Source organism: Callionymus lyra, chromosome 14, assembly GCF_982586985.1.
Source record: "Callionymus lyra chromosome 14, fCalLyr1.hap1.1, whole genome shotgun sequence".
Lineage (NCBI taxonomy): Eukaryota > Metazoa > Chordata > Actinopteri > Syngnathiformes > Callionymidae > Callionymus > Callionymus lyra.
The window spans coordinates 22546279-22565041 of NC_141831.1; the positions used below are offsets into that span (position 1 = coordinate 22546279).

The 18763-nt window shown below is 43.6% G+C and overlaps 1 protein-coding gene across 3 annotated transcripts in view; it reads left to right on the forward strand.

Annotated features, from left to right (window-relative positions):
• The window catches only part of nrip1b (nuclear receptor interacting protein 1b), a 43692-nt gene extending 25299 nt beyond the window's left edge, over positions 1-18393 (forward strand). For all 3 annotated transcript variants that reach the window (XM_087808295.1, XM_087808293.1, XM_087808294.1), the window contains 2 exons: positions 4980-5056; positions 12377-18393. In XM_087808295.1, coding sequence (XP_087664421.1) covers positions 12820-16425 — 3606 coding nt within the window. In that variant the 5' untranslated portion in view covers positions 4980-5056; positions 12377-12819 and the 3' untranslated portion in view covers positions 16426-18393. The remainder of the gene's footprint in view (positions 1-4979; positions 5057-12376) is intronic.
• The last annotated feature ends 370 nt before the right edge of the window (positions 18394-18763 follow it).

The window sequence follows — 18763 nt, forward strand, 5'->3', positions numbered from 1 at the left end:
TTTCCAAGTCTCTGATCTAAAAAGTCACCTCCTGTTGACCGGCCCTGGGTGACAGTCATACATGTTTTAAACTGTACTTGACCCTGGAAATATAGACACACCGAAAAAAAAAAAAGAAAAAGGCAGAGAGTCCCATCTAAAAGTACTGGTGTTGACCCTCAGTCCCCCCTCTGTCTGTGGACAGTAGGCTGATTCTGCATCCTCCTCGCTTGCTTTCTCTGCTGTGAGTGTTTGTGTGTAAATGTGTGTGTGTCGGTGTGTGTGTGTGTGTGTCGGTGTGTGTGTGTGTGTGTGTGTGTGACAGCTGCCTAATTGGGCATTCTCCCCTCGTCCAAAGCGCCTGCCTCTCCTCTCTCTCCTCCAGCCCGGGCCGGGGCTGCTGACGAATGGCAGCGGATTACAGATGAGGACACAGTGACCCGCCTGACCTTGCTGCACAGCCGCGGGGGGAGGAAGGGGGTTGTGTGGGGGGGGCGGTGGGGGTGAGCGTGAGGGGTGGGGCAGACAGGGTGCTAGGACCGCAGAGGGGCGGAGCCAAAGAGAGGGGGAGCAGCTGTGGGCATAGGTGTCGGGGAAGAGGGGGGGGGGGGGTAGCATCAGGTCAGTGGAAGATGAGGTCGCTCAAAGGTGGGCGCAATATTGGAATGGGGGTTTGGGGAGGTGGGGGGCTGCCAGGTGGTGGGGCAGACAGGAGGGTGATCAGGAAAATGACAAGTGTCACATGACAGTGTTGCTCCCCCCCACCTCGCTCCCCTTGGCCCATGTCATAAAGTCAAGGGCACAAGCCCCTGCTGGCAACCGCCACTGCGGCATTTCCCCCCTGCTTTTATTTATAAATGTATTTCATCCCCTCCTCTTTCCTTCTCTCTTCTTCCCACTTGTTTTATGTGTCTATCACACACTCCGCCTCGATATGGCTGCTGGCATGCCTGCGCGCACACACACCCCCCGGGCCACAGTGTCGGTCAAAAGGAGGCGGCAAATCCTTGAGTGTGTTGAATTTTAATTTGGGTTTGTACTATAGATCCACACACACACACACACACACACACACACACACACACACACACACACACACACACACACACTACCTTCCTGCTGTGTGTGTGAGACTGCCAAGGTGAGGTTGTGTCCTCTTGTTAAGAGCGATTAATGGCACTCGTTATGTACATAATGAAATATCCCTGCTGATGCATAGGCTGGCGTCGTGTGTGTGTGTGTGTGTGTCTCGCTGTCTGTCGGTCACACTTCCCTTGCTTTTGTGTGTGTTTGCGTGGAGTAGCACCGAGGACACTGTGTTACAGCCTCCAGGCAACTTTGCCGTGTTTGATATGGTGTAGACCCCCCCCGCCCCGCACCCCTTCCCCTTTGTGAGCCATCCCTCCAAATGAAAAACGAACAGGAATTAAGGTCCTGTCAATTCTTGTCGGGTTTGTTCCTCTTTTCTCGCGCAACCATCGCGGCTTCCCTGCGTGACATGTGTTCTGAGAGATACAGATGGGTGGCTCGCCACAGAGAACCCCCTCTTTTTGACTGACGGAGTAAATTTAGATCGTCTCGGGGTGTGTTCTTTTTCACGTTGTTCTTCCACACATCAATGTTGTTTTTGCTTCTGTGCATCTTATATTTTCAACTTCAACGTGTGTGTGTGTGTATGTGTGTGTGTGTGTGTGTGTGTGCTCCAGAGTCAAGCTGTGCAAGCTTCTTTAATCCCACGCCCTGGTGCACGTAGGCTTGATTAGTGGCAGCAGTTATCTGTGCAGAAGACAGCCCGCCCTCCTTTAACATTTGGTCAGGTCTGGGGCACGGTGGGGCGGGGTGGGGGGGGGGGGTGTCAAGTCATGAGAAAGGTGAACAAGGAAGGAGAAAGGCAGAGGGGGCGGAGTCGTCGGAGGCGAGATGGAAGCCGTGAGGAAGGGGAGGGCGGTCGCCTGATTAGTATTCCGAAGAAGCGGCGCTGCCAGTAGAGCAAATTGATTACTGCACTTTACCTGTATCAGCCTCCACAGCTAAGGATGACAAGGTACGAGAGCGTGATGGGTGTCTCCTCTCGCCTCACAACCACAGCAAAAATCAGCGTGGTGGCAGTTGGCTTAGAGTGGATTTTACTTTTTTCACCCCCGTGAGATCCACTTTATATGTTTATCCCTGGAGGTTTTTTCTGCATGCCTCGGTAATATCTTACCTCTAGACTTGGAGCTCTGGCGGATGTGTATCAGCACCCCCCCAATTCAAATGTAGGCAGCAGAGTTGATCTGAGAAATGCTTCGTTGACAGCGGGGTGGTCTTTGATCAGGAAGAGACTTGCAGTAGAACCCGTTTGTCATGGATTATCTCTAGTGGAAACATCCAGATACTTTGCAAATGTGGATTTAGACTAGAGAATTGTGGCAAAGGTTGTGTGACTAAAAGCGCTTTTACACTCAGCCCTACTCCATGTTCATACTTACCCTGCTTCCTACTTGGGGTGGGCGGGGCAGTCTGAGCACCCCGAAAAATGGCAGCAATGTTGCACGTACCAGACACAAAGAGATCTGGACCACGAAACAAGTTTTCGGGCCAACATACCTACTGTTTTTTCCTTTGAACGGCGGGTTGTTTCTTTTGTTGGTAGTTGCTAACTCTTAATTGACGGCAGCAGGGCAGGTACTGCATATAGTATCTGCTTCCGATGAATTGAATCCTTTTTTTGTAGTGTTAGTGCTGTAGTTTGAAATGAATTCTACTACAAAAATGCAGACTCTGTAATAGACCATGGAGAAAGCCAAAGTACAGCAGGTCCTTTTTTTTTAACTACATTAAAATCAACAAAAAGACGAACTTGATGTATTACCAATTGATGTAGCAATCGGGCTCAACTGTTGCATGAACAGAAAGTTGCACATACCGATCTTGCAGTCAGATTAAATCACCTTTGCTAATAAATTGTTTTTCCGTCAGAGTGAATCTACGTAGAGCGATGTCAACTCCAGGCAACTGGTACACATTCAGTACTCGGAGCAGCTGTAATCTTCTGTGTTTACCTGACAACCTATGTATTTTCCACATACTATTTTTTGCCAGTTACGTAATTTCCTCCACCTTGAGATAATTTGCTTCTTGCAAAATATCACACCCTTTGAGTTCATCTGCCGGAGTATTGTGGGACAAGATACACCCTTACTGACGAGTCAAAGTCCGGGGCCGAAGTCTAGTTAATTTTGCTCGGACACTTGAGCAAACGGACTTTGACGGGGCAGGGTCCGTAGTGAGAAAAACCCCTTAAGAATGTTATGTAGAGGTGTTGGGTACACTCTATTAATAATTAAGATATGAGAACTGATGTTGACTCGAATGGATTTTCGAAAGACCTGAGATTCTCTCGGTGCTACTCGGCTAGTATTCCTTGCTAGTGTGTGAAGATTCCTTGTCTCTCTGGTGACTGTTTAGTCTGCACTATACACAAGAGAACTATTTAAGGTGGTGTCAATAATTGGCGTATTCTCAGAGAACACAAAAATATAAAAAACTTGAATCATATTTCCCATGATGCAAAGCTGTTCTCTCAAGAACAACTAATTATAAAAAGAAACTCTGAGGAAATAAGAGCTGAATTTAAAGCGCTGAATGATGGACAGCGAGAAGATGGCGGATAAATGAAGTCTTTATTCGGGAGTGAAAACACAAATGATCGATACGCGACTGTTAACCGGCAGAGGAGAGTTTTAAAGGTTGACTGTCGAGATGTCAGAAATGGTTGAAGTGACGCCGTAGCTCAGCGATGTCTGACGCTCTGGTAAGATTGACTGTCGGTTATATAAAGGCCTACGTTTAATATCCAATGCATAGTTAGACAAAGATTTTCCTCAAACCTGTCACCGCATGGATGAGATTTCAATTCAGTCAATTACAGCCATCACTTCGGTGCGGCGGTTACGTGCACCGTGTCGTCAATAGTCCTCGCACATTTTAATATTCACCGCCTGTCGGTGGCCAGGCCTAAATCAAGACTTTTTTTTTTTCTCTGAGGAATGTGGCCACAGAAAGCTGATTAGTCTTATCTTCACCTGTTTTAAAAGTACACAGTTGAAAAGACGGTGACACTTTATTAGATTTATATTTGGAGGAGCCTGGCTTGTTATTGCTCCAACATGAATATTGCTTCCCAAACTTGTATTTCTCAATTCAATATGTTTATTTATATCTCTTAATCTATTTTTTATTAATGCTCGAGGCATAGCTGTGCGACATGGATTGCTGAATGTTTTTTGTGTTCGCCCATATTTATATTATATCTTATCTGGCAGACTTTTATTAAACCAGTAGTGCATTATTGGCTATACTTGTTAGCCCTGTAGGCTAAGCTAAGCAATTTTGTTTTAGCATATTTAAAGCATTTTGTTATATAAAATGTATCCAAACATTTAATTTAATTTAGAGTTTTTTTTAATCCACTTAATATAAATTCCATTTTAATCTTTGTTACCTCTATATTGTCTTAAATTAAAGATATTCAACGCTCAATGAAGTATGTAATAAAATGTATATAAAAGCCAAATGGCTTCATTAGCCTTCAATATGTTGTTTCTTTCACATTTCAAATGACAATACTCCCGCAACACAGTCCACAGTCGGAAGAATAAACACAAAAAAATATTATTATGTGAGGCCTGCAGCTCAATAATAATTCCTTCCAGATCAGAGTTGGCTCAGTCCGACAACATCTCTGCTGTAGTCTGGGCCAGAGTATAGTCGGGAGTTTTAGGTGGAGGCTTAAACGTAAAGAGACAGTTAAGCTGACAAAGTTTTGATGGAATTTACACATATCGGCGGCTCAGTCCTGGAGATCAGAGAGATTATGAGCTTTTTGGCAGCAGACATGATGTTTTTCAACCTCCCGGATCAACAACTCTTAAATATACATGCGTATAATTGCATCAAGAGGACATTGAAATCGAATTCTACATTTTTAACGTATCGTTCCATTTTCTGTTTTCCAGAATGCTCCAACTTTGTGAAGTATAAAGAAGAATCCATTCCTGTGACGCGTTTTGACGAGGAGTCCGGACATTTGATGGTGAGAGATTACTTTCATGAATTCATTCGTAGAAACTAAACGTTTTTTTTGTTTATTTTTTTATTTTAAATATTCAGATCTGAATAGTAAATGAAGTTGTGTATTTTTTTTTTTTTTTAAGCCCATTTAAATATTAGCTTTATTTTTTTGGATTTTTCTTCAGCCCCTGTGACTCCCTTAAGGTGTAAGTAAGCCAGGTTGGCACTGTTGACCAGTACATGACAACTTGACCACTGTGGTTCCAGTAAAGTGGGTGTTATCTCTTTAAATGTTTAAATCTTAAGCAGTCACAGTTCCACCTTGCAATGCAATGTTGTATGCAGTGCCAACGATCGCAGCGAACGTCGCTTAAATTGCAGTAATCTTCAATTAGCATAGTTTAGATGAAACTGATGTGTTTCTTTGTTAATTGTTCGCTATGATCGCGGGCGACGCATGCTAATCTCCCGTACAAAAACATGCTCACTTTTGTTTTGCCCGACAAGAAATCCGATGGAGCTTGTAACATTAACTTCAATAGCACTTTTGTCTGAAGCCCACTCCTGGGTCTTTTCCAAGTCTTAACAGGGCGGAGAAAAGACTTTGGGGTGATTAGACGCAACACTTATTGTCGTTGGGTCTAATGGAAGACAAACCCATCGTCGGAATAGCAGATTCAGGCTGACAAGATGTGAATGCGCGTGGCAGTTGTTGGGGGTTTGACGGTGGCTGCTCCATGAGTACTGGGTCGGGCGTCCGGATCAGACTAATCTTATTGAAGTCTCCTGTTCGTTGGCATGTAGTCGGCTGTGCCCTGCCAGCTGGATTGATGCAGCTCCAGCGTTCCTCTGAAAAGGTTACACATAATTGTAATTTGGTTAAATGTAACCAAATAATGTGAGAGATTAATTATGTTGTGTCACATTTGTAGAGACAGTGTCCTGGTGGTGTAGTGCACCTATCGATACTGCTTAATTGTAGCAGGCCACTTTATCTGCCGACTCGTATTAGGACTCGATGGAGGTTTTGTGTTAAACGACGCACAAATGTGATAAAAATAGGATGTTTTCTAAGAGATTTTCCAGTTTTGTGGTTAAAAAAATGTCTTAATATCTTCGTTTCTGTCTTCTTCAATCCCAATTAAAGTAGGTGATCAAGATGATTTTTTACTAATTTCCTCAAACAAACCAAAAAGTCTGTAAACAACTACTACAGAAACTTCTAAAACAACAATGTTCAGACCCAATTGTTGCTTTTGTTTACAATATACAATAAAATTCTAGTGTAGCAATTTATGCGGCGTAAACTCCAGTTAAAAACTGTGCATGATTTATTTCTTGGATGAATTAGATTTGACTAACACAGCAGGCCAAGATGGCACATTAGAGGCAATTCCTTGAGCTTACACTTTCAGCAACTCCTATTAGGAGTTGAGATTTCTACTAATCACCATCATTTGTCAAATGTGGCCTGAAGTTGCTTTTCTTCTCACCATGCAACTCGTATGATTGTTTCACGCTAGTGTTTTTAATATGTTCAAACGTGATTTAACCCACCTTGCCTCTGCACTCGTCACGGAGAAGTGGAAAATTGCTCCAGATAAATATCATATTAAAACTAAAGTCTAAAATCGTGGCAGTTCAAAATATATTAACCTGCGGTGCTAACATTGCTTTGTGGTTCTGCTTCATTTTCTTTTACGATTACTGAGAGTGATTTCTAACTTTGATACCATCAGAGCTGCCGTTGGGGATGATTGGAAATGAGAAAATAAAATTAATGAGGGCAACATGAAAGACACAGCGGAGATATGTCCTCTTCCTTTTAGACATTAGGAAATCTGTCAAGCACTATATTACTCCAAATCATTCCAAATGACTCAGAGGGGGAAAAGCAATACTCTTTTAACCCAGGCAAGCATCTTGCTGACTCACGGCGATGGTCCTTTTAGGGTTGATGCCAAGGATATTATGGAAATGATTCATTAAGGCCAAGGTTTTTAGCTGGTTTCATCCAGCTTCCAGAGCTGCCTGACAGTAGGACATTTGATCTCAAACGCAAAGTGGCCCATTTCCCTTGGACATGGCCACTGCAGGCTGCTTAGAACGGAGTCGTGCTGCTGGCATGTTGGCCGCGGGGCAATCAGCTGTTCCTATTTCTGTGTTTACAAATTGACAGTATGTGTTGTTGCGGGATGGAAATGAGGCACGTTTTGGGCAGGCGATGGCAGCAGAAGATTACCTCCGAGCCCATTAGAAATGAATCAGGTATAGATTAATGGCAGCCACGGCTCATTAAGAAGGAATGTGTGTGTGTTTAATTGATGCTCTAATTCACGGCCACTCAGGAAATGGCCCTTGGGTGGGTCTCCTAAATGGCACACAAATATTTACTATGGACACAAATATTTTTGTAAGCGCATCCATACGGACTTGTGCCTGTTAGGTAAAAGAAGAGCCGATCTAGCTACATTAGTTAAGACTACAACCTCATCATCCGCTAGGGTTTGCTTGTCCGCGAGCTAAAATGCTAACTCTGTCGACTTACTATTAGATATTTAAAAATGTACCAGTCAACAGTTACATGTAAACATCTGATGGTCTTCTACCTGCTATATGTTAGAATTACTGATTAGTCACATTTACACTGATTTACTATCAAACATGGTAGCATGAGGATGGCCCTGCGACTGGCGTCCTGTCTAGGTGGCCCCTGCCTCTTGCCCTATGATACTGGGATAAGCTCCAGTCTCCCAGGTAAGGGATAAAGCAGTAGAAAATGAATGAGCATGACGATGACTATGGGACCAGATCTTACATGTAATGAGGAGTGGTATGTTGAAATCTAGACTCCATTCTATAAATTTGCGTTAAAATCGTATAAATAAATAAAAATAAAAAACAATATCAATAAAAAAAGTACCTTGTTGCACCGCTTCAGGTACCGTTAGAAAAGTGCTGGTTTGGCACTGGTAACGGCGATATCCATCCCTGCTTAGTTGTTGTTTAGTCTGTATTTTTTTTTTCTAAAGGGTTGTAGTACACTGTGGGATTAATCCTATACATTGTTAAATTATACCATGAAACTTTATACCGGCCACATTTTATAATATTATTGGTTGAATGTGGACCTTGCGTTCTGTTTCTGCTATCTATTTGGTAGATGGACAACAATCCTGAGCAGATTTTCTCAGTTTATTTTACATGATAATGAATAAAGACCAATAAACACACCTGGTGTGCAGAACATATTAAAATTATAACACAATCTGGCTGCTTTTTGGAATCTATGTGAAGAGTAAATATAATGCAGTCTCTCTCTTGTCTCTTAAGAAGCCTAATTCAAGTGCATGAACTACATCTATACCCTCTGATAACCCAGAGAACTCTTAGTGCTGACAAGCGCAGATAAAGTTAAAATCCACTCCCACGTAACTTATTCCAGGCCAAGAAATTCAAAAAATCAGCTCCCATTTGATCTGATTCTGAAGACTCCGTCATCACATGCTGTTCCTTCGCTGCTAAGTGCGGTGAGTAGGATGTTTTTTCCCAATGGATGGATTGCGCTACCAAACACAAGAAGGCTGACTTTTCGTGTCTCACATTTCCTTTATGTGGGCTACATCCACCGGTTTCTGTGTCCACACATGCGGGCGTGTGTGCTGAGCATGACTTGTTTGGTCAATGCATCCTAAGAAGTGGGTCACAGTGCCCTAGTTCTCATTGTGTGGGCGTTTGCATATCTGTGTATTGCATTTCAGCTCTGCTTTCGTCCTGATCGACTTATCTGTGAAACCTTTTCTTATTCCGTCTCTCCTGCTGCTCGTACGCATTTTAACCATTCTGAAGGTGAATGTGGGCTTTTTAGGCAACTTTCGGCCACTTGCGGGGAGGTCGGTGCAACTGCGTTTGTTCAGGTTGCTTATGTTATGTCTTGTTTAATAATGTCAGGCCGTATTAAATCTACAAATAGCGGTCAGGCCGCATGTGTAAGTGAGCTACCCTGTTGAGTTTGTGCCTCCGGGATGGGCTGCAGATTACATGATATAATAGTGTTTAGGCATCGCCTCTCCTTTTTAAATTCTTTTAACCTTGACTCCCCTTAAATGCCGGGAGAACACATCTGCCAGGCTGGTGTCAGACATTAGTAATACACACCGCTTGGGCAGCATTGTCACTTTTTATTAACGCTCAGAGCTTTGCATGGACACCAGCTGTTGCATCAAGTGGAAAAGCCTGGGCGACATGAATGACCGTGACTTTAACTGACTCTTACCCTTTTTTAGTTCTTTTGTTTGGTCTCATACATTTTCAGGGGCTGGAATGGATTACCTTTGACATCACTTCAGGTCATTTATAAAGGTTTTGTTTGGGATAAAGTCTTCCTCTCTTAACTTTATGTATGTTTTGTATTTGGCAGTCAAGGTCATGATGTGATAAATAATTGTTGTCTAAAGCAAGACATCTGCTCTGGACAGTAACATAATGGCTTAATGGGGATTTAACTTTCAAAACCCTCCCGTCACTATTTTCTGCCTACACCCCAGTTTATTTGCCGTCCACATAAAGTACAGGAGCACCAAACTACTTCATATGTATCTCTGAACACCAGGCGGGTCATTGTGCATTTCACAGTCACCGGGTCACCTTGACTTAGAGGGAACACACGGGACACCTCAAACACAGTTGTTTTCGTCCACAGGGTCACCTTGACCCTGAGGGGACACAAGATTTAAACCCTTTTCTTTTTTTTTTTTAATAGTATTGAGATATCCAACACTCACAGGTGTTTTTAAAGTATGCTTTTCTACGTCATTGTCAAAAGAAATGTCATAAATATTAAATCATTTTTAATTTATTCTCCATTTGTTTCAATGTAATCTTCTCCATCATATCAGTTTTAGTAAAAAAACAAAACATAAATAATGTGAGAAATCAGACTTGGCTGTTTTTGCATGAAATTATGTGTGTGTGTGTGTATAAAATGAAATATGAGATGACCCCTTTTTAGTTGTTGTGGTTTTGGATCCGAGAGAAGTGAGACAAACAAGCCTCAAACCCTGGTGTAGTTCCCATCTCTTCCTGTCACTCTGCCTCTCCCTCAGTCCACGTCTGACTTAAGGGGTAAAACTCAGTGTTGCTGGCTCTGTCATTGGCTGACATTGTCAAGGATAATGGATAATCACCACAGAAACCTTAAAGCAGCTCATTGGTGCTCCTGTGTTCCATGGTGGGGGAGGGAGAGGGAGAGGGGTGAAGGTCAGGCTTTTTGGGTGCCGCTACCAATGAGATGACATGTTAACAGATGTGTAAGGTCATTTCCAATGTATACACCAGGGAAGATAATGTAATAGTAATGCACACATCACAGCATTGGAAGGAGCAACAGAGCCGCCCTGTACCCTTTAGGCGATCAGCATAGAGGACAGCTCTTCCAATCTTGAGGTCATTTATTAGCTCAGAGCCGTGTCAGGGAAGAGGACATATTTCTTTTAACCTTGCTGTTTGGCTTTTTGTCACAGTCTCCGTCTTTTGGTGTCAAACAAAAGCACCAAAGGACCCGAGTTCATAAATGCATTTCCCTGTTATGATGCCTCCGTCGGCAAATACATCCCAAGGTCATCTCTAATTCCAAAAGCCGCCAAAGGTCAAGTGTTTTCTAACTGATTCCCGGGCGGATTATTAGTGTTGTTAAGGTAAATATGTGTACGTGTTTACCGTGCAGATCAAACATGCTGTTCAAGGACGTCCTTTTCAAAAGAGTTTAAGATCACTGGCGGGAAAGTAGCCCTAATCCACAGCATCTAAGATTAGCATGACGGCAGACGTCAGATGGCCGTGTGTGACCAAGTCGGCCTTTGTTGTTTTCGGATCTGGGTCAACTGTTTATACGTGTCCTTGATCTGAAATTGATGATGAAGGGCCATTTTTAGCCGTCATTGTCATATGACTAACATTCAGGTCAACCACCGGACCTTTGGCCAGAACACGTTTTTAAAGTCACTGAACATATTGTTTTCACAGACTGGTCAACCTTAATCCATCTTCTAATCCCGGCTCATTTTCAAGGTGCGGTTTAAAGGTCAGGCCTGTTGACCTCAATGTCAAGGACGCCTAATGCCACGAAAATGGATTATGGCCTCATAAAAGGCTACCAGCCTTTGTTTTTTTTTGGCTCTCTGTAAGACTTGGTTAAGTATTTAGACTGCGGGCCACATAGATTGCCAGGGCCTTTCATCATCACTAAAAGCTGCTGTCCTGTTGTGTGACCCCCTGTGTTGGTCCACTCGACAGCCAGCAGAGGTGAGGACAGCACCGAGCAAGGACATGGACAACAGTTGGGGTGAAGAGGAATCTCTGTATTAATTAACCTTTATGTGCTTCAGCCAGGACTGTCTGAGTTGTCTTGTATCCACGGAAACCACGCTGACAGGGTTCAGAGCAAAGGTCTCTCAGGGCATCACCGCTGACTCCGCTGTCATGGCAACTGGCACAATACTCACTTTTTTGTGACGTTCCTATGAGAGTGTTGGATGAAAGGATCAGCTTTTTCTAAATGTACAGACGTATAAATTGGTGTCAAGGAACGTTACATTATCAACATAAAAAACATAAATTTGAATTTAATTTATCAATTTTTATTACCATAATGGAAAAATTAGCATTTTTATTCTAACTGATATATGTTAAAATACTCCATCATATCTTATGTTTAAATGTGTGTTGGTACATTCAGGTTTGTCGTTTTAGTGTTCATAAAATTCTCTGCCGTTCATGTGTACCACTATAACGTTTCATCTTTTAGTATATTCAGTATATCTTTTGTCATGCCGTTCATAATCTAAGCATAGCTGGTTTCTTGTCTGCATTAAAGTAAGTGGTCAGGAGGTTCCTGCTTGTGTGCACTGAGGTTCACATCGTGTGAGATGCTGCTTAAGTGCATAAAGAGAAGGAGGTAGTGGGTTGGGGGGGATAATCCACTGAAATGACAAGCCGTATAAGAAATTATTCACAGCTCTCACAAGGCCCTTCACTTCTGAAAGACAATGCTGTGAAGGGCTTATAGCTCAAGACCTGAATGTTTTCAAGGTACTAGGCTTGAATTTTCAATTTGGATCCAATCAGACCTAATCTACATTTGTCGTCTGTTCGGTGGCTAAGGGGAGAGTGCAGAGTGGAGAAGGAGCTGTGTGCAGTCAATCTGAAATGTTGCTAAGTAACAGAGATGGCAGACAAGGTGAAGAGATGAATGTAATATTGTGCCGTGCAAATCCCTGCTTCTCACACTGTTTTTCTCTCCTTTCTCTTCCCCCATCCCCTTGTCTCACGCTCTCCTCTATAGGTCCCCGATGTGAGATCTGCAAAGCTGAAAGGCGCCACTGACGGAAACATAGCCAGGCCTTAGGACAGACATCCCAAACATCCAGTGCCACGGAATGTGTAAACATCTTTGTGGTGAAATCCCGCTGACTCCTCACTTGCTGCGCACATAAGCCTCAAGCTGGGCCCTCTGGGATCTTCTTCTGTTTAAAGGCATACAATGATGCCTGGGAGGCTCACCTGTCCCAGAATGCCTCCAAACATAGTTGGTGATTCACCACACTGCTGACTGTGCCCATATCCGAGAAAGAAGTGTGTCCATCACACTACAAACCTCACACTGTGCGTCTGGCTCCCTTTACTTTGGTATTTAAGAAGTACATGCCACTGTCAGCCAGATGACCTAGTGGATATCTGTTTCTCTGTAGCAGTGTTGTACCATACGAGGAGATCCTAGTATTGAACATGACTCATGGGGAGGAGCCTGGCCCTGAGACACACAAGGATTCAGCTGTTTTAACTTATCTGGAAGGTTTACTGATGCATCCAGTGGTAGCCGGGCCTGGGGCCGCGGCAAGTAGGAGGTCTGAAGCTGCTCATAGCAATCAAGAGCAGGCTGAGAAGGTGGGCAGGTCTTTCCAACTGCCCAGTCATGGCCCGGCTGCACCAAAGGCTGGAACCAATGGGCCGACTCATGGGGCTTCGCAGCACCTGAAAAAAGCCCGTCTACTGCGCTCTGAGGCTTGGAACAACCAAGGAAATCAGCGGATTGGTACCCCGCCATCAGAGATGAACGGTCAAGTACGAGGACTACAAAATGGCTCCCTAGAAGGCTCTCCACCAGGTGGTGAGAGCACTCTTTTGGCTTCTCTGCTGCAGTCGTTCAGCTCAAGGCTTCAAAGCGTGGCTTTGTCCCAGAACACAGTTAAGCCCCCAAATGAGTGTCCATCTCCACCAAAGGCACCATCTGTGGACAAGGAGCCACTTCCTGTGTATGGAACAGCCTCAAGTCGTTTAAAAGGCCTAATGAGAAAAAGCAAACTTCAAAATCACAGCAATACACCTTACAGTCGTAGAGGACAAAATCAGGATAGAACACCAGAGTCTCCTCGATCTGCACACAGTGCTACACCTCCTGCACCTTCAGCTTCTGAGTCAGTTTCCTGTGCGGAGCGTTTAAAGGCGGTGGCGAATATGGTTAAAATCCGGTCAAGTCCAGCACCTTCCCCAAAACCAAGTGTTGCCTGCAGTCAGCTTGCTCTTCTATTGTCAAGTGAAGCTCATCTTCAGCAATATTCCAGAGAACACGCTCTCAAAGCTCAACTGTCTGGCAGATCTGCCAGTGAAAGATTGGCTGCCATGGCAAACCAGCAACTTGGCCCAGAGAATAAGCCCTCTAGTGCAGGAGGCACCCTACCTGTGGATACAGATGCACACAGCGCTTTAACAACTCAAAATATAATGAATAACCCAACCACAATAATAACAACACTCCCCCAGGCGACACAGTCTAGTCCTCGCAGTCCTTCTCTCCCACAAAGTCACAACCGAAATACCCCGCCAATGCCACCACATACAGCCAACCACATTCAAAACCAGCCCTTGAAAGAAAAGAGAGGCTTTGACACGCGTCCCACCCGGCCCCCTCAGACATGCAGCAGCTTGCTATTGCTCCTACTCAACAACCACAACCAAAAGCAGCTAACAAAAAATGGACACCTGGAAGACAACTGTGGTATTCCACTTCAAAGTGGTGCCTCTTCTGTTGCATCAGATAGTGAATGTTCAACGCAAGAGAAAAGTCTAACCAAGGACAGCAGTGATGTTGATAGCTCTTATTCCTGCTGTTCTCCAATTGATCTCTCCATGAGAAATCGAGCTATTACCCAAAACACAAGGCCAAACACTACAACGCCTTCATCGTCATTCTCCCCTTCCTCCTATTCATCCCCAAATCTCTCTTCTTCCACAGCAATGTACACAACCTCCGCTGTGGGTATTCAGTCTCCTCATGCAACTGCGCCATACCCTGCTACATCATTCTCACCAGTATCTACTGGCCCCTGTTCTGTCACTACAGCGACTGCTTCCCTAGACAAGCTTACAGAAAGCTTCTTAAAAAAGTGGAAACCCGATCCTTCTGGATCAATTGAATCAGACAAAGAACTTGAAATAAATCCAGATTTGAAATCTCACTCTAAGGTGACCTTGATGCAACTTCTTCTTGAACGTAGAAATAATGATATAATTAACAGAAATGCAGATAAGAAAGATTTTCCCCTTGATTTGAATTCTGGCTTAGAATCACAAGGCCAGGCAAAGGGACTTGGGCCCTGGGAAGAATCTAGAATAAAAAGCCCTGTTGATAGGTCAGTACCCCCTGCTCAGTCTCTTTACACGCAAAGTCGCGATGTTGGTGGGGCCCTATCACCTTACCCATATTCCTCTCCTCATGTCCAGTCAAGTCCACTAGATTTGTGCAAGTCTAAAAGCTTTTCTGCTGAAAAAGCAACAGAGCCAGCTTTCAGTGCAAGTAAACTGTTACAGAACCTGGCTCAGTGTGGCATTGCATCCCCCTCCCCACCCATACAATCTACCAAAGGGCTGAGCCAGGAGACTGAAACTGACAGACCCCTTGCTCTCTTAGAAAGGCTTAATGCTCCCATAAACAGGACCACTGGCACTCCCCTCTCTGAAGGACCATCAGGTAGTGGAACACCTTTCAACAGAAAGGAAGTTTTTCCTCCTTCCCCACAGATAGAAAATCTTTTAGAAAGGCGCACTGTACTGCAGCTTCTCTTAGGTACAGGTTCAACGTCATCTGTGGGTAGATGCAAGGAAAGAAAAAGTGATGAAGGAAGAAGGAGTGTAGAGATGGCAGTTGGGTCCTTTGAGAGAAATGAAAGAAGTCTGAGTGCAACCAACTGTGATAGAGTAAATGGTCCATCTTTTGATCTAAAGCCCAAAATGGAGGAAGTAGATGAAGTGGGTCCAACACCCGTCTTTGCTGAGGATTTCGGTAACAGGAAAAGACCTAATAGCCTTGGGAAAAATAGCCCACGGTCAGATGCTCAGCAAGAGTTCAAAACAGAACCACGGCCTGCAGAGGTCATTGCAAAATATGGCCTCCTTAGTCAGCTGCTAAAGCAACAGACTGCTACCTATTACACCAGTGCTGCCCTACAGGTTGAGTCACAGCCCAGAAGAGTGAAAGAAGAACAGACTGAATATCCAAGTCCCAGCCCTAAAAAGAGACGCCTTTACTCAGATTGGACTGAGTCTCTTACTAAGTCTGGGGGAGCACCTGAGAGTGGTGACTCAAACATTTTCTCACCCCCTGCAAGACATGAACTTGATCAGCAAAGGTGTCTGAAGGAGGAGGAAACTCTGTCAAGGAGTTCCCAGAGTAAAGCCCTTGCCAGAGAAAGTAGGGGCTTCAATGTACTGAAACAGTTGCTCCTATCCGACAACTGCTTAAAGGAAATGTCCCAGTCTCCCCATGGGGCATCCAGTCCTTCTCCTCAGCAGGCGAATGGTAAAGCAAATGGCAGTATTTACAGTCCGCCAGCACATAATCACAGCCTTCTCCACTTGCCCAGCTGGCACCCCTCTGGTCCTATTAACTCAGGGCTTACAAGTAATCTCAGACCACTGCCCACCCCGCCTACAAGTGACAGCCCAATCCGGAGCCCCTGGGGCCACCATCCAGCACCGTGGCCAGTCACGCAAAAAAGAGACACCCCTACTCTGGTCAAGCAAGAGCCTGAGAGCCCCGTAAGATGGAGTGGCCAGGAAAACGAAGAAGAGGACGGGTGTGACTCAAACCCAGACTCTCCACGACTTTCTCGTTCCAACCCCATCCTTTACTACATGTTGCAGAAAGGAAGCCTTCAGTTAAGGAAGGAGGTTAAGGATCAAAAAGAAGGAACTCATTCTGTGGTCAGAGTTAAAGAAGAACCAATCAGTGACATGCATGCCTACGAACAGAACCTGCGCTCGATCCCACAAACGCCGAGCCACAACGACAAGCACAGCCACGAGAACCAGGGGCTGAGCCAGTCATTGGAGTAGACGATGTACCTACGAACTTAACGGGGACAACGAAGAAGATCTTGACTAACTGACACTTTGTTTGTTTTTCTAATGACTTGCCAAATTTGTTTAAAGAGACAAAGAATGCAAAATGAAGACAAACGAGGCTCAAATTGAAATGCTTTCTCAATGTTAAATAGCTGGTTTGCTGATTCTTTCTTCTGAAGAAACTGAAAAAAAACACCTTTTTCATCAGTGGAGTCATGCACCTGTTTTTTTAAAGTTTGTAATCTGCAGTTTCTGTTTTGTTGAACACATATTTGTTGTATTGAATTACAGCATATCACTATTCCCTGCTGAAGTCGCCTGCCATCAAACATTTACGAGGAACATTTCGAGCTGCATCTATTATTGATAACTCCAAAAAATGTTAGCGCTGGGTTCAGTGCACGTTTATTCGTGTATCCGTCGGGGCATCGTGGGATAGATCGAGCGCTGTCAATATTAGCCTCGGAGGGGATCGTCGGTCCACGGCATGAGAGTTTTTGTAATATATTACTCGTGAAGTCAGAGTCTGAATGATCACAAAAAACGGAGTGAATTTAAATAAAGATCCTCCACCAATTTTTCAACAGTGCAACTTCAGGGTAACGCATTTGCAGATTGTGCAATTTGAAGCAGATGGGTCAACGGAGCGTGTGCGGTGCTCACCGCTCAGCAACTGTGTGTAAGCAGGTTTCTAGAGCAACAGTTAAGAGACAAAAAAAAACAATCTCACCACCCAGCTTCAACCCACACCGCTTTCCCTTACACACATTTTAGGTGTGAAGCACATGACTTTCCCTCTTGGTTTCTTATAAACGAGCACCCAGAGTTTGCACTACTGAAGGCGAGTCCTCAGTGTCCTTTTTCAAGAATAATTTAACGGCATGTAGTAAAAAATGTCAGTATTGTTATATATTGAGATTGATTGAGAGTTTGTGATTTATTTTCCATCCTTTCTGAGCTATTGTGGTTTACTGACATTTTACTTTTGTGGCAATCTCTACTCATAAATGTCAAAAGAAACGCATGATAACGAAGACCACAGGGACGTCGTTGTTAGTCAAGCAGCTGTGTTTGTACCTGCCCCCCGCCCACCCTCCCCATCCCCCCTCAGAGTAATTGCCAAGACAGTTTCGTGGGTGTGTCCAACATCTATCTCCTAATTTTCTCTTGTTTTTCAGTTGGTTTTACAAACTGAATCATCAACTCGGTCTTGTGATATTTTGAATACATCTCCAGTTCTGAATACATTTTCACAACGGTTGAATATATTTGTGTAAATAGTACTTTCAGTATGAAAGATGACTATTTTGTAATGTTGAAGAAAAAGATATGACCCTAGTTTTTATGGCCCTGATGTAAATATGAATTATATGCTTACATGTGTACATACAAAGGCAAAGGATGTTATGCTCATCTTTTTTTCGGTTGGTTTGTTCTTTGCATGTGTCTCTATGTGGTAAATGATAATCTATCCTGCGCTGTGTTGTGTAATAATGTCTGACTCTCCTCACTGCTGCCTGTTGCATGCAGACGCATGGGAACTACCTGTGTATCCCTACTGGTGATGGGGCAAAATGTCAAGTCTTAAAATAGGTCTTTTTATCTCAGAGAGAAGGTCCGGAATACGAGCGGTCCCTTAACTAACCACGGACTGTTGAGCAAGTTGGTCATGACAAATGTGGAAAAGTAAACGTGCATTGAATATTTTTGTGATTTTCTTTTTCTGTTACTGGTTAACAAAGCTCTGTGTGAGAGCTAGAGGGGGGGGTTTAGTGAGGGGATCGACGTACAATCATAGCTCTGCATTGTGCATCTAAGAAATACATTTGTAGCAGCAACTATTAAAAGAAGATGTTTCTTTTTTTCATGTGAGGACCTGAAACATAATTTCATTTTTTTTATGTTTTATTTTTTGGTGTTCATTTGCACTGGTATCTGAAAATAAAGTACTAAAATGCATGACCCATGTTGTCCACGTCAGCCTCTTTGTACGCAACAACAACAACAAAAAAAGACACTTCATATGTTAAACGCAAGTTTTACTCTGACATCGACTCAAATAACTTTTTACACATCAAATTCGCTCCTGTTTAAAAAAAACACAAAAAAACAATTTGCTAGTCATAATGATATAAATGTGTTTTTTAGGTGTGCACTTTGATATTGAATCAATTAAACATCGTGAAAATGCTTGCAATACAAAAACTTTACAGGCTGAATCCGGCCACTTTTTTATTTTTTATTTTTTTGTATTTATTTGTGTCGTGTATATACAAACACATATACAAATGTAAAACTTATCAGACCTCAGACCTTAAACAAATATTTT